Source organism: Nannospalax galili, unplaced genomic scaffold (genome assembly GCF_000622305.1).
Source record: "Nannospalax galili isolate Female #2095 unplaced genomic scaffold, S.galili_v1.0 scaffold498, whole genome shotgun sequence".
Lineage (NCBI taxonomy): Eukaryota > Metazoa > Chordata > Mammalia > Rodentia > Spalacidae > Nannospalax > Nannospalax galili.
The window spans coordinates 2,136,278-2,152,149 of record NW_008342032.1 but is presented as its reverse complement, the minus strand read 5'-3'; the positions used below and the strand labels follow the sequence as shown (position 1 = coordinate 2,152,149).

The window sequence follows — 15,872 nt, the reverse complement described above, 5'->3', positions numbered from 1 at the left end:
TTTTTTGGTCTTTTTGAGACAGGGTCTCCCTGTAGCCCCAGCTGTCCTGGAACTCATTATGTAGGCCAGGATGGCCTTGAACTCACAGAGATCCGCCTGCCTCTGCCTCTCAAGTGCTGAGATAAAAGGCGTGCGCCACCACGCCCAGCCACATAGCTATTTTTTAATTGCCAGTTACTATTTTTTCATTTCTAATACCATTGTTTTATTTCTGAGTATATTTAACAAATGTTTGTTTAATTCTTTTATGTTTAAATCAATTTTTACTTTATGATTACTTTGTCCCTTTTGCTAATTTCTAATGCATTTTCTTTTGGTACAGAGCACCAGCCTAACCCTGCTCTTAAACTTCAGACTTGCACCTACTTTCTCTCAGAGCTCTTGTCTTAAAACTCTTAATTTCTGAATGACCATTAGTATAGTTAGACGAATGGAGCCATGACACATGTTCTTCGTTTGTCTTCAAAAGCTGATGCCAAGTTTTGATGCAGCAGAGTTTGCCTTAGGGCCTAGATCTTCAGGGCCCAATCCTTAAATGCCTGAAATGGCAGCTGCAGACAGTGCTAGAATTCTGCTGCTCTTTCCATGATTAATGCACCTTTTCTGAAAGACTTGCTATTAAATCAAGAAATCTGTTAGACTTATGGAAATATATTAGAAATTATCTTTGAAATGTTCGTGTGTAGGTACTGGAATATTTAAACGATCTGAAGCAGTATTGGAAAAGAAGCTATGGCTATACCATTAACAGCCGATCCAGCTGCGCCCTGTTCCAGGACATCTTTCAGCACTTGGACAGAGCGGTTGAGCAGAAGCAAAGGTATGTAAAAATGGTTTGTAAAAATGGAAAATCAATCAGAGATTACTGTTTAAGTTTCTGGAAAATACTTCATAATGCATGATATTTTTAAAATGTGGTTTTTTTAAAAAAAAATTAATATGGCAATTAATGTTGCCTAAGCAAGACATCAGTTTTGCTTGTACTAGTACTCTGCATTGTCTTGAGACCTGCTTTCTTTCCTCTCAACATTACATTATAATATTCATTCTGTTACTGCACGTAACTGTAGTTTACATTTCAACACAATGTTCAGTGATGTGAATATGCTACAATTCATACCATCCACACTTGTTAGTGGGCACTTTGGTAGTTTCTAATTTTTGTTATTATGAAATAATCATGAACTCTTATACATGGCTCCTAGTATGACTGGAAAAAAATTTTTTAAGAATTTCTCATTTAAAGGGGAAAAAAGCTTTTGTTGGCATTCATACTTTTAGGAATTATTTTTACTGGGGCTGGAGAGATGGCTCAGTGGTTAAGAACACTGGTTGTTCTTGCAGAAGACCTGGGTTCAAATCCTGGCACCCACAAGGCAGCTAGCAACTGTCCGTAACTCCAGTCCCAGGGAATCCAACAGCCTCTTCTGACCTCCTCGGGCATTGCATGACACGAGTACACTTACCTACATGCAGGCAATACATGTATACACATAAAAAAAAATTTTTTTTAATTATTTTTACAAATAACTTCTTAGGTGTTTGGGGGGTAGCTCAGTGGTAGAGTGCAGGCTTAGTGTCAAAAAAACAAACCAACAAAAAACTTTTATGAAAGGAACATTTAGTAGAACCTCAACCCTGTTTTGATAGATACATATTTATAGATGTTCACATAAATCATGCTATAAAAATGATGACATGTATTTCCAGTACTGTTTTCTTCATATCACTACATTTTATTTATGAACACAGCACTAGTTTGTAGAATTTTCTTGGGTTTAACAGGAGAAATTGGGGGTAGGGGGAATCACCTAGTAATTATTTAGTTTTTGCTACCAGAAGCTTTTAAAACATTTTTTGTTACATTTATTTATTTATCTATTTATTTATTTATTATGTGGAGGTCAGAGGACAACTTGCAGGAAGCCATTCTCTCATATGACATCATCAGGCTTTGCAGCAAGTGCTTTTACCTGCTGAGCCATCTGGTGGGTCCAGCTAGAAACTTTTGTGTGGATTTCAAGTAAAAGAGAATACTTTGATAGGAGTTAGCATTTTTCCTGTATGATTTTTATAAATGACTTATGGTACAAGATAAGAGATAACAGGATTACTATCCTATTTGATCATTGTTCATTGTCGTGTCAGGATGCTTTTAAATGGCTTTTGTAAACCTTGCTATTATGATTTTATTGTAGTTTGAAGCTTAGGGGACAAAAGTTTATCAGTTGTGTTTTAAAATAAATGAGAATTATTGTACACTGAAAACTAAGACATTACAGAGAGAAGTCCCAAATGACCCCAGAATTGACAGATACAACATTGTTTATGAATTAGAAGACCCAAACTAACAGTCTAGTGTTTGAATGGAATGCTTATCAAAATTCCAGTAAGTTGTTTTGTAGAAACTAAGAAGTTAATTCCAAAAATTATCCAGGAATTTAAAGGACCTACAGAAATGAAAGTAATATTGAAAAAGAACAAAGGAATTTGTAATACCTTATTTCAGAACTCACCATAAAGACCGTAAAGTCTGTTATGATGGTGTACACCTGTAATCCCAGTACTTCGGAAACTGAGGCAGGAGAATTATGAGTTTGAGGATCTCTTGGACTATATCACAAGACCCTGCCTCAAACACAAGCAAATACTCTCAGATTTAAAGAAAATATAAAGTCATATCAAATAGGTCAAAGGATACCATAGAATCATGAAATATATTCATGTTCAGTAGGCCATTCCATATCCATGGGTTCCCCATCTCTGGATTTAACTAACTATGGGTCTAAATTTTTTGAAAAAAGTTGCATGTAGCCAAATGTGGTGGCATATACATTTAATCCCAGAACTAGACAGGCAGCAACAGGAGGATTTCTGTGAGTTTAAAGCTATCATGTACTATACATATCAAGTTCCAAGCTTGTATACGGAGGAGAGTGATTGAGAAAGATAACTGATGTTGACATCTGACCTCCATACAGAAGTGCACACACATGAACATGTATTAATTTGCATGTGTGCTAAATGTGCACAAACTTTTTTGTCATTATTCCCTAAATAATACAGGATAGTAACCATTTACATAGCTGTTAGAAGTAATCTAGAGACAACTTAAAGCATATGGGAAGATATAATATATATATAGGCCATATATAAATATTACATTATTTTTTCTATAAGGGACTTGACATTCCTGGATTTTGGTGTCCATGAGGGTCCTGGAACCAGTTACCCATGAATACTGAAGGACAACTCTGTATGTTAAGTTGATTTTCAACAAAAGATGCCAAGCCAATATACTGGGGAAAAGTATGGTAGGTTTTTTTTTTTTAACAGATGATGCTGGAACAATTGGCTATCCATTTCAAAAACTAGAATACTTAGATATTTCACACTACAAACGGGAATAGGTCATAGATTTAAATATAAAATCTAAAATGATAAAACTTCTGGAAGAAACTATAAAATCAATGACCTAATTATAAAATATTAAACTCAGGGCTGGAGAACACTGATTGTGTTGGACCCAGGTTCAAATTCCAGCACCTGCATAGTGGGTAACAACCATCTGTTAACTCCAGTTCCAGGGGATCTGGCACCCCCTTTTGACCTCTAGGGGCATTGCATGACATGGGTGCACTTACATACATGTAGGCAGTATACTTATATACATAAAATAAAATAATAAACTTTTTTAAAGATTGAACTCAGAAGAAAATGTAGGGATAAATATGCATGACCTTGAATTAGGTGAGCTTTCTTAAAATATAACACTGAAAATGTGAATCATTGATAAAATAGATTTATCAAAATTATAGACATTTCACTTCCAGGGGTTCTATTTGGGACACGAGAAGAACTTGGAGAAAATATTTTCAAAACATATAAGCATATACGCATGTAGGTAAGGATTTGAATCCGGAATGTAGAAAATTACAGCTTACTTAAGGAAACAACCCAGTTTTTCGAAAGTATAAAGGAGTGCTGGGGTTGTAGGTCACTGGTGGTGACCTACTTCATATGTACAAGCCCCTAGGTTCAATTCCCAGAGCTAAGGAAAAAGAACAAATGTATTGCTGTGACAGACCTGACCTTGGCGTTTTAAGGAGGACTGTGGAAGTGTTTGGAACTTTGGGCTGGAAGAGTCATTGAGTGCAGAGTTTGTTGCTGTGGAGCTTGGAACAGTTATGCTGAAAGAATTGTAGGCGATGGAGGCCTGGCTTGTGAAGCTTCAAAGGAAAGCAGGGACTATTGGCCGTTTGTGTGATGTTTTGAATTGAGAATCTGTGGGTTCTGGTCGGCTGGGGTTGAAGAATCAGCTGTAATTAACAAGAGACCAGAACCTGAATTAAAACCTTTGTTTTACTGGGACAATTGATGCTGGTTAGCTGGGGCTGAAAAATCAGCTGTAAATAACAAGAGACCAGCATCACTGAGGTGAATCTTCTGGGAGGTATTTCCTCAGGATCAGCACACAGAGGGGACCCAAACCTCTGTCTCTAGCTGGAAGCAGGACTTGGTAATGTGTAAGAGTCTCCTGCATGGTTCTGGTGTTGAAAGTGTGAAGGGGTCATAGAGAGCAGCTGAGGCTTGGCACTCTGAGAGGCCAGAAAGGCTATAGGTGAAAGTGCAGCTTCAGTTGCAGTAATGATCCCAGGATTGAAGAGGTCATGGAGAGAAGCTGAGGCTTTGCACCCCAAGAGGCAAGAAGAGGCCATTGGTGAAGGTGTAGCTTCAGTTTCAGTGGAGACCCCAGCTTTTTGGAGATGCTAGGACCATGGGATGACCACCAAGGATAGCCGTAGGTGTGGAATGGAGCTGGCCTGGGTCTGCAAGATGAGATGTATATGCTGTGTATGGCAAAGTCAGAGAAGTGGAGCTGCCAGAACCCTTTGGAGCCCAGAAGATCATGAGTGAATCCCAGATGTCCAGCCTTGAGTTACTTTGCTGGACTTTGGTTTTGCTTAGGTGTGCCTGATTCTTCCCTTTGAAATAAGACAGTACTTGTTTTGGATTTTACAGAAGCCCACCCATAGATAAGAGACTTTTAAAAGAGATATGAACTTTTCAGTGTTTGGATTTTTTAAGGACTGTGGGGTTTTTAAGGATGTACTATCCTTTGTTGTGTTATTAACACCATATCTTAGGGACAAGAATTGGAAAAGTTTTGGTTTAATAGTGATGTGGTTTGTGTGTCAAGTTGACAAGGGGCCAGTTGTGCTGGATAGCTTTAGTGTCAACTTGACACACCTGGGTTGAGGGAGCCTCAATTGGGGAATTACCTTTATTGGACTGGCCTGTAGCCATGTCTGTGGGGCATCTTCTTGATTGCTTTGTGATATGGGAGGACCCAGCCCACAGTGAGTGGTACCACCCCTGGGAAAATGGGCCTGTGTTGCATAAGAAAGCAGGCTGAGCAGGGGCCAGAGGAGCAAGCCAGTAAGTAGTATTCTTCCATGGCCTCTGCTTCAGTTCCTGCCCCCAGGTTCCTGCCCTGAGTTCCTACCTTGAGCTCCCTGATAAACTGTGACCTAGGAGATGTGAGATAAATAAACCCTCTTCAACCCCATGTTGATATTGGTCAGAGTATTTTGTCACAGCAATGGAGAAACAAACAAGACAGCAAATGATCACATGAAAAGATGTTTACCATCATTCAATATCAAAGCCACAGTGAAATATTAATATACTCCTTAAATTGACTAAAACAAAAGACTTGGTTTAAGTGTTAAGTTGTGACGACACTAGAAACCTCATTTATCCAAAAGCTACTCAGTAGTAATTAATGGTCTCACATGTCTTAGATACTTTCAGATTTTGTAATTAATAGGGTAATTTTTTTTATTTGTGTAATTCCTTCTGTTAACATTAGATGGCAGCATTGAAATTAGTGTGTCATGACACCTTTGTGTAGGGGCACAATAAATAGTAACTGTTTTGGTCAGTGAGCCCATTATAATAGGGGAAACTTGGTCTTTAAAGTTCTTAGAAATATATTCAGATTATAGGTCATTTTGCTAACTCCAAAGTCAGTGTTCCATAGAGTTTAGCTATATATGTTCTAGGATCTCTTTTAGTGCTGGTCATTGAAAGGTACTGGCTAAACAAGAGAAAAGTTTGTGTAACTAGCATGGCTATACACTAGATTCACGTTCACATGTCCACTGCTTTTTGGATTGACAGGTTTTCATTGTTAGTATTCTGTGGGTCCAGGACATTGTTAAACTTACTGCTTTCTCTTCAGTAACTAATTTAGTACCTTGGATATAAGGGTGCTCCCAGTATGTAGTGACGTTCTAGCCACATTGCTTCTTTTTCTCCTGTATTGTTCATTTTAGTCAGTATCACCATCAGCCTCCCAGACATCCAAGCCATAAGCCCATGTTCTGGACTCTATCTCCTGCATTTTCTATATCTGGTCATTGCCTTGAGGGTTTTTTTTTTTTTAAGTTTCTAATTTAGATCAACTCTTTCAACTTTATCCTCACTGCATCCACCTCAATTCAAGCTAATATCTCCTTTCTCCTACTTAAATTTTTTTTTTTTACATTTTTCTTGTGTATGTGTGTGAATTCATGTCTGTGTGTGCATATGTGCATGCACGTGTATGGAGGTCAAGACCCTACTTCTGGTGTCTTCATCTATTGCTTTCCACCTCATTTTTGGGGACAGGGTCTCTCACTGAGCCCAGTATTCACTGATTGGCTAGACTGGCCAGCTCCAGGTATCCTCCTGTCTTGGTGCCCTGCGCTTTAGAGTTATATATGCATACCACCACACCCAGCTTTTCATGTGAGTGCTGGGGATCTAAGCAGTAAGCACTTTACTGAGCCATCTCTCCAGCCCCCCTCCGAGGTTTTATCAACTCCTTTAAAAGCTTCCCCAAGTGAGTCTTACTCTCATTCCACATCAATATAGTCTTCTCTGTAAGGCAGAATTTTGATCATACCTAACTCTTGGATCGAGCATTCGGTGACTTCCATTGATTGCCAGGACAAAGTGCTCTTAAAGGTTTCATGAGACCTTTGTTTCTTTCTTATAGACAGTGTTTGTGATAGTGATTTTTTTTTTAATTGCAGACTACTTAACTTTGTAATTTATAGGCCATTATTGCTATATTTATTTGTTTTGGCAGGGTCTTGCTTTGTGGCCCAGGTTGGCCTGGAGCACAGCTATGCATGCAGCCCAGTCAATTTTCAAACTTGCAATTCTTCTGCTTCATCCTCTCAAGTGTTGGCCCCATTATTAAAAGATCTATAATATATTGCATACAAAAGGCTGCATAAAACATATGTACAGCTTAAAGAAAAATTATAAAGGGAGCAGTTATGTGTATCAACTAGAGAAGAGATAGAACATTGCCAGTGTCCTGTGTACCTCCTAATGTAACTTAAAGAGCACCTTCATGTTAATTTAAACCCCACTGTGGTTTTGTTGTTGTTTTCATTCAGTATCATATTGGCCTAATGGCTTCATGTTATTTTGAATAACCAGAGTTTGTTTAATCTTACTGTACTAACTATTATATTTGCACAATAATTTCTTTATTCATGTTTTTAAGCTTAATTGTCCAGTTTTTTTAATTGCTCTCAATTTTATTGTTTTATATATTCTTGCCATATTTAGGATATATTTACCTTATCGATTGACCAGTAGATTGGTCTGGCTTATTAAGAAGTAAGTTCTCTGTTGTACAAGTATTTTAGTTGAGTCTAAGTAAATACATCAGAACTTTGGTAGAAGGAATGCTGCTACCAACTAAGGGGTTAGTCAGTGATTTCATAATGGAAGGGGAAGCCCTTTTCAATTCAGTGAGTCCTTTAGGACATATACAATGTGCTGGACATCATGCTGGGTATTGGGAGTGGTATAAAAACGTGGATAAGAACCTTTTCAGGTGCTCACAATCTAGTAAAGATACTGAAAGTGATTTAGACAAAAGTATATGGATGCTTAGGAAATGGAGTGACAGTAAGGTCAGAGTAACTGGAAAAGGCTAATTGACCTCAAATGTAGTGAATGTAATGCTGTAAGGTTTCTTTTGGTTTTAAAATCATTTTAAAATTCAAATCCTTGCTCAGCCTTCCTAAACTAAATTAAAACACAAGTGATACCTTAGATGTTAAGAAAGTTGACTCTTAATTATGTATTCATGTATGTGTGTGCAAATATACCTAAATTTATATACATTCATCACATGCTCAACAAGTCGGTTTTTAGTTTGATGGTTTGAATTGGACATTATTGGGAAGTAAGTCATACTAGAAGGTATCTATGCCAGAGAAAAACTAGTATACTTAATTTGTCTTCTAGGTGCTAATTTAAAGTTTTCTCTGTCTCCCTTAATTGTTTGTGTTGATATAAGACTTAGGTATCCTTCTCAATTAGAATACTGGCAGGTAAAATCTACCCACTCCAAATCTTTTGAAATACATGCAGAGCATTCCCACATTATTTTAGAGTACTAATTGTGTTCAAGTTACTTTGCCAGCAGTAGAGGTTAACAAAGTTGAATACATTTAAATTATTGTCTCAAGGAACTCATGTCCCAGTTTGGAGGACATTTATATAAGAGCCTATATAGGTAAAAACAAAAGTGATAAGGGAAGATTAATTGGAATGGTAGATTGGGTGAAGTCTTTATGAAAGATGAAAGACATCTTTGAGAAAGCTGATCAAAGACCAAAGAGGGTTTTTTGTTTGTTTGTTTTAACTAACTTCAGTGTATCAGCCTCTAATACTTGTTTTCATATTTTTTAACAGCTTTATTGAGTTCTAAGTAATATAAAGTCATTTCTGTATGCTTAAAGGGTACAGCTTGCTGAATTTTTATATCATATATACATTCATGATATGACTACTGTAATCAAGACAATAAAAATTTTGTTGTGCCAAAAACTCACTTTATAACTTCCCTCCCTCCACTTCCTTCCCTCTCTTACCTCCCTCCACTCCCCCCATCCCCTCCCCTCCTCCTTCTCTCCCTCCTTCCTTCACACCGCCCCTTTTTTTTTTTTTTTTTTTTTTTTGGTGCTAGGAATCAAACTCCAGGGCCTTACAGATACTAAACTTGTGCTCTATCCCTGAGCTGCACTCCTAGTCTCTGTGACTTTCTATAATCCATGTACCATAGTTTATCCCTTCTTACTTTTTTCATTCAATAGCTTATTACTTTTTAAAGTTGAAAAGTATTCCCTTATTTGAATATATTAACAGTGTGTTTATCCATTCACTTTTTGCTGGGACTTTAGGTTGCTTCCACTTTGGAACTATTATAAGGAAAACAGCTGTAGACATATGCTTTTTTCATTTATCTTAGATAACATAGGGATAAACCTAGGGGTGGAATGGGAGAGTCAAACCTAGGTTGTATTTTTTAATTTATAAAAAGCTGTCAAACTCTTCCCATCATTGTATGGGTGCTCCAGTTGTTCTTCAATGTACAAGCTCAACACTTAATATGGTATCTGTCTTAATATTAGCTATTCTGATTAGCATATCATGGAACTTCGTTGTCCTTGTAGTTGGTACTTTCCTCATAATAGTAATGATAATAGGCATCTTCTTGTGTAATTATTTTCTGTATTTTTGCTGTAGTGAAACCTGTTCAAATGTTTTGATTGTTTTGTAATTGGGTTATGTACCTTATTTATTATTATTGTTGTCATGGGAGGCATGTGGGGGTGGGGTGTGTAGGGGTGTTTGTTTGTTTGTTTGTTTGTTGGCTTTACTGGGTATTGAGCTCAAGACCTTATACATACTAGCAAGTACTCTCTGCCACTGATCTACATCCCCAGCCATCTTTGTAAAAATATTTTTAGCTGGGTGTGGTGGTGCACACCTTTAATCTCGGCACTCAGGAGGCAGAGGCAGGCAGATCTCTGTGAGTTTGAGGCCAGTCTGGTCTACATAGCAAGTTCAGGCCAGCAGGGGCTACAGGGAGACCCTGTCTCAGTAAGACAAAAAAAAATGTTTTTAAAGTTCTGTTTTAAAATTCAGCCCAAGCTGATCTCAAATGGGTGATCCTCCCGTCTCATCTTGCTAAGTAGCTGTGATACAGGTATGTCCTACCATGTCTTACCACAAAACATTTCTTCCTGTCTTTACCAAACCCTGTGTCTTTTGAGTTTTTGTTAGCTTTGGAAATTTTTCAGCTGTTCCTTTCCTCCTGGATTTAGGTAGTTTCGTCATATGAGTGTCCTGACCTCACAGCTGACACCTTGAAAAGCCCCCACTGAACTGCAGAACTCCCCTCCTATCTTCTCTATGCTCTGCCCTGAGAGCTCTAGCCGTGCCTCCACCAGTCTGCAAACTCCAGGCACTCAGCTAGGGCAGCTGGGGCATTCACCTCTTTGCTTGCTTTCTCTCTTACTCTCGTCCATCTGAAAGCTACTGTTTCACATAATTTGTCCAGCTTTTGATTACTAGCAGGTAGCACAGTAGTAAGCCTACTCTCTGTTACTCTATCTTGAGAGCTAAATTTTTACATATTTTTATGTCGTGCATTGCATGACATGGGTGCACCCACATACATGCAGGCAATACATTCATACACATAAAATAAAAAGAAAATAAAAAGAAAAAAAGAATTTAAAAAAAAAGCTGTGTCATTTTAGTTCTAGGCTGTGTTGTCAGAAGTATACTTCTCCAGAGACTGTCTGGAAATGAGATTGCAATCAAATGTACAGGAAGACTTGGGGAAAAAGTTTATTCTTGATGATTTTCATCCAGAAGCTTCTCACATCTCCAGCAGTTCATGTTGCTCACTTGTGCACTTATGTAAGTGTGGGAGTTACAAGAGTTGTCCAAAACTTGATTTGATATTCCTAGATCATGTTTAAAAGCACACTTTGTGTAGTATCAGTTTCATGTGAAATACAAATTAAGAGCTTAGATTTAGCTGAGTACATTTAGGGAAAAACATGAAATTATTACTCATTTTTCTTTTGAGTGTTTTTGAATGACTTTAAATTTTTGTTTAAGTGTTTTACCTAATTTGAACATATATAGAGTCCTGATTTCCTGATTTAATTTTTGACTTCAAATTAAATGTTGGTTTTGGTTGAAAATAATAAAGTCTCCTCACCAATTTATATAGGTAAAAGAAGAGTGCAATTTGGAGAGCTGCAGTCTTCCTGGATAGCACAAAATAATTCACTTGACTACCTGGGCTACTCTTTTCTAAGATCTGGATTTATTGGCTCCAGCTCTTAAAACATTGTAATTCTCTTTGTATGTTTCTTTGCAAACATATAGGTTAATTTGGTTTCTTATACTAACAACTTATATTTATGGGTTTTTTTTTAAAACTAAAATGTACTACTTTTAAAGTAACTTTTGCCCCTTAGAAAATGTGACTCCCAAGTTTAATGCATTCGTATCAGAAAAGATTCAATTTATTGCTAATTTAAAGTTCAGACATTTTTATTTTGTCTTTTTTTTTGGAGCTGAGGACCGAACTCAGGGTCTTGCGCTTGCTAGGCAAGCACTCTACCACTGAGCTAAATCCCTAACCCCAAGTTCAGACATTTTTAAATAGCTTCGTTAAGGGTAAAACTATCAGTCTTCTGGAATGCCCGTGATTCTGCAGCAGTAACCAGTGTGGAGCAGAATTGTAAGTACTTCTTTCCTCTGCATGGCAGATTGAAGTGGATAGCACAGAGATTCTTGGGGTATAAAGAGTCTGAATTCCTAGTACTTGGGTTTGTACATACACACATTTCTCTAGGATGACATCCCACTCATTTAGTCAGATTCAAATCCTTGAATGCTTCTGAAGAGTTAGGACTCGGGGGCAGTGGCTGCAGTAGATGGGCTGTGGTGCTGATTGTGGTTCTGGACAGGCTGCAGTGCTGATTGTCTTGTCATGCCTTAAAAATATTTGCATAAAAACTTTATTCTTTTGTTAAAGAAAAGTATTTAGGGGCTGGGGGGATGGCTCAGTGGGCAAAGTGCTTGCTGCACAAGCATTAAAATTTGAGTTCAGGTCTCCATTACCCATGCAAAAATATGTGCTTCACAGCACATCTGTAACTCCTACAGTAGGAGGCAGAGACAGGCAGATTCCCAGGGTCCACTAGCTAGCCAATCTAGTCTAACCAGTGAGTTTCGGATTCAGTCAAAAAATTAGGTGGATCATGAGACCCTACCCGTACCTGAGGAGCTATTGTCAGCTAATGGCTGCTGGAGGAGGAGGGTCATTTTCTAAAGTGTGCAGCCACTAAAAGTTCCAGTAACTGACCCCACACCCATGCTCACACAAGCAACTCTAATTAAACTCAGTTGGGAGTGGGGGGAGAGAGAGAAACTTAAAAGCAGGAGGGGGCTTGGGAAGAAGAAGCTCCATAGGAATGGGGCAAGAGGATAATTGGGTGAATATGATAAAAATACATCATATACATGTATAAATTGTCAAAGAATAAATTTAAATTAAAAAAATAAGATGAGCAATTGAGGAAGATGCCTGACATTGATCTCTAACCCCCCCCCCCCGCATATGCATGCATATACACCATAAACACACACACAAAGAACAATACTTAGTCTTTTTCTGCCAAGTCTTTGTTAGCTTCACAACTCTGTTAAGTGATAGTGACAAGGAAAGCTGTATGGGACCTCAGAGTAGGATATAACAGTTTTTATGCTCTCAGTAATCTTTTGACAGAATTATGTCCTGTATAAACTGAGAAGGAATTTCTGTCACATTTCTTCTCCTTTTGTCCTCTTGTCTGCCTGTGTTAAGAGAATACCCCCCCTCATGTGCATCAGAGAGACAGAATATGAATCTTCCCCTCACTCAGACATAGGCACAGTTATTCCCATTTATATCTGCCAGTGATTAGGCTTAATCATAAACCAGCTCTGGGGATCTCATGAAGATTGAAAATGAAACCTAAATACATTCTCTTGCTATCCTTGGGTTGTATTCAAGGAAGGAACTGGGGATGTTGTTCTTTTACCTAGTGATTGGGCCTAGATTAACTGGAGTAAACCATTTCCTAGAAAATGGCTTGGAACAAGATTGAACACTTCTAAGACTTCCTATTAAATTGTAATACTTAGAGCCAAGGCAACCAATTCCAAGAAATGAAACCCAGTCGCTTCCTCACAGAAGTTACTGACTTACCCCTTTCTCTCTGCTTTCTGGTTGACCATGAAGTGAACAGCTCTCCACAGCCACGCTCCTGCCACCTGATGTTCTGCATGAACATGACTGAACTTGACTGAACCTATGAAACATAAGCCAAAGTAAATGCTCTCTCCCTTTAAAAAGTTACTGATTTACTTTATAAAAACCCTGTACATACTTTTAATGGTTTCTGATGAAAATTAGATAAAAATGTGATTGTATATTTGCGCTGAGATGTTTAGAATGGTGGTTATAAGCCACTCAAGAAAATCCTTTGGGGGGGGGCGCTTTTGGCCCCACCATTCCCTAAGGAACTTGGCAGTTAGTGGTTGGGGTGGAGGTGGGGTTGTGTCCTTCAGTGTGTAGCCACTGTTGAACTGTTCATGCTCCAGTAAATAACCCCTCGCCCTTATGCAAGCACCCTGGGGGAACTCAATGGGTCACTAGAAAAACAACAAACAAAAGACATGAAAGTGGGAAGATGACTTGATGGGAAGAAGAAAGCCTTTAGAGGGAGTGGGAGGGGCATGAGAGGTAATGAAAAGTGAAGTGACCAAAATACAGCACACACATATGAAGAATCCTTTTGTATCTAGGCACACACAAACCCCACAGTTCTCTCAGCCTCTTATAGGTGAAGACTCCCCCCTTTTTTCTGTTCAGATGTAATTTATAACAGAAACATGATATTTTTTTCTATTGAACACTTATTTAAATCTGTCCAAAACAACAGAAATTTGAGTAAATCTTGTAACAGCGTAAGCACATATAAGTGTGAACAGCTGTTTAAGAAGGATTACATTAACCCTTCAGAAGGAAAATGTTCCTCTCTTCCACATAGAGCTGTGTGTCTGTCTGTCTGTCTGTCTGTCTGATATTTTGCCGGTTGAGTTTAAAATAACAAAGTAGAAATAAGTTTATGTATTGTGTATTCATTTTCTTGCTTGTAGGTTAAAAGCATTCTGACATTTTTAGATGATTTTAACTATATGATTTTTAAATAACTAAAAAATTATTGGCTAAGTTCATTTGAATTTTATATCTCAAAACTGTGATTTAGATGTTTACTTATACTTTCTTGGGAGTCTTGAGGACGAGGACTACATTACTGGAGAGTCTTGAAAATACTGATTTATTTATTACCTCTATTTAAAAACTTTTTACTTAAATCCCCATTGCTGAACTAGGCTGAAGTCAGGCTCAGAAAAACAAAATAGTGGGAAAACATTTATGTTTGAGATTTAAGCAGTTTATATGTTGAGCTATTATTTAATGGAAATACTTTTGAAATAAAAATAAAACCCCACAACTGTTTAACCCAGGCTCTGCAGCCCCAGCTCAGGAGGCCAATGGGGAAGGCTTACAAGTTAGAGACCAGGGGAGGTTGCATAGGGAGACTCTGTCTTAAAAACTTAACATTCTTTTAGTTAGAACTATTTATTTAAAAGTACACTAAATTCAGCGTCTTTTTAAACCTCTACCTACAGACTTATTGAACACTTTTTTTGTTTGTTGTGTTTGAAACAAGAAAATCAAGAATAAAGTTATATTTTTTTAAATTGTGTTCCTGCCTGTGATTCCAGCACTAGGGAGGTTGAGGCAGAAGAATCAAAGAATTGAAGACTAACCTGACCTGAATAGTGAATCCAGGGCCAGAATGGGCTGTACAGTGAGACACTGTTTCTAAAAATCAAAGCAAGAAAAGGTCAGAAGCATAGTGCAGTTGTAGAACACTTGCCTAGCATGCACAAAGCCCCAGTTTACTCTCTAGCACCACCAGAACAATAAATAAGAAATTATAACACTTGTGCAGAAGCAACAAAAGTTACAGCATAATCATTTACTTGTATATGTTCTAATTACACTACAAATAAAAGGATGTATAAAACATATAGGTGTTAAAATAATATTTTGTCCCTTTTTAGGGCTAAATTTTTAGTCCTGTTTTATGTTCATGTTGATAGCCTATTTTATAAAATATAAGGTATTTTGGGGGGGTTGCTGAGGCTTGAATCTAGGACCTCAAAGATGGGAAGTACTCACCTTGTCACTGAGCTACACTTCGAACTCCCATTCAGTTTTATTTTTTATTTGTTTATTTTTAAATATTTTATTTATTTTTATTTATGTGTATAAGTGTATTGCCTGCGTTTAGTAAGTGCACCCGTGTTGTGCAAAGGCTGCAGAGGCCAGAAGAGAGTGTTGGATCCCCTGGAACTGGAATTATGGACAGTTGTTGGCTGCCATGTGGATGCTGGGAATCGAACCCAGGTCTTCTGGTGTTCTTAACCTCTGAGCCATCTCTCTAGCCCCTCAGTTTTATTTTTAAACTATTCTCCTCTGAGATAAAAAAAATTTTTAAGCAATCTAAGTACAGCGCATTAATTGACTTACCAAATGCTACTTGCTATTCTTTTGGAAGCTACAAAATCAACTTGGCTTCCTAAGTCAAGTAAAAATAAATTCCAGGCTAATTAAACCACAAAGGTATATAAGAAGATTGGGACATACTCTTAAAAAAGAAAAAATTTCCTGAAGCCAAATGTGTCATAGTCTGATTTCTTGGTACTTGAAAAAAGAAAAAAGATCTCCATTTCATTTTCATTATCCACTCATCAATTGAGATGCACTCTTGCTCTGAAGTGTGTTACTGAATATGTTAAAGCTGCAATGAAATGCTTCTTGTAAACATGTAGTTATTAAAAATTTTTTTAATCATGATTAAAAAAAGATAAACATTTTA

The 15,872-nt window shown here is 37.6% G+C and overlaps 1 protein-coding gene across 1 annotated transcript in view; it reads left to right on the top strand.

Moving 5' to 3' along the window:
• Positions 1-15,872, top strand: part of Minpp1 (multiple inositol-polyphosphate phosphatase 1) — a 35,330-nt gene that overhangs the window by 11,880 nt on the left and 7,578 nt on the right. Inside the window, exon 4 of the mRNA XM_008837857.3 lies at positions 687-820. Coding sequence (XP_008836079.1) covers positions 687-820 — 134 coding nt within the window. The remainder of the gene's footprint in view (positions 1-686; positions 821-15,872) is intronic.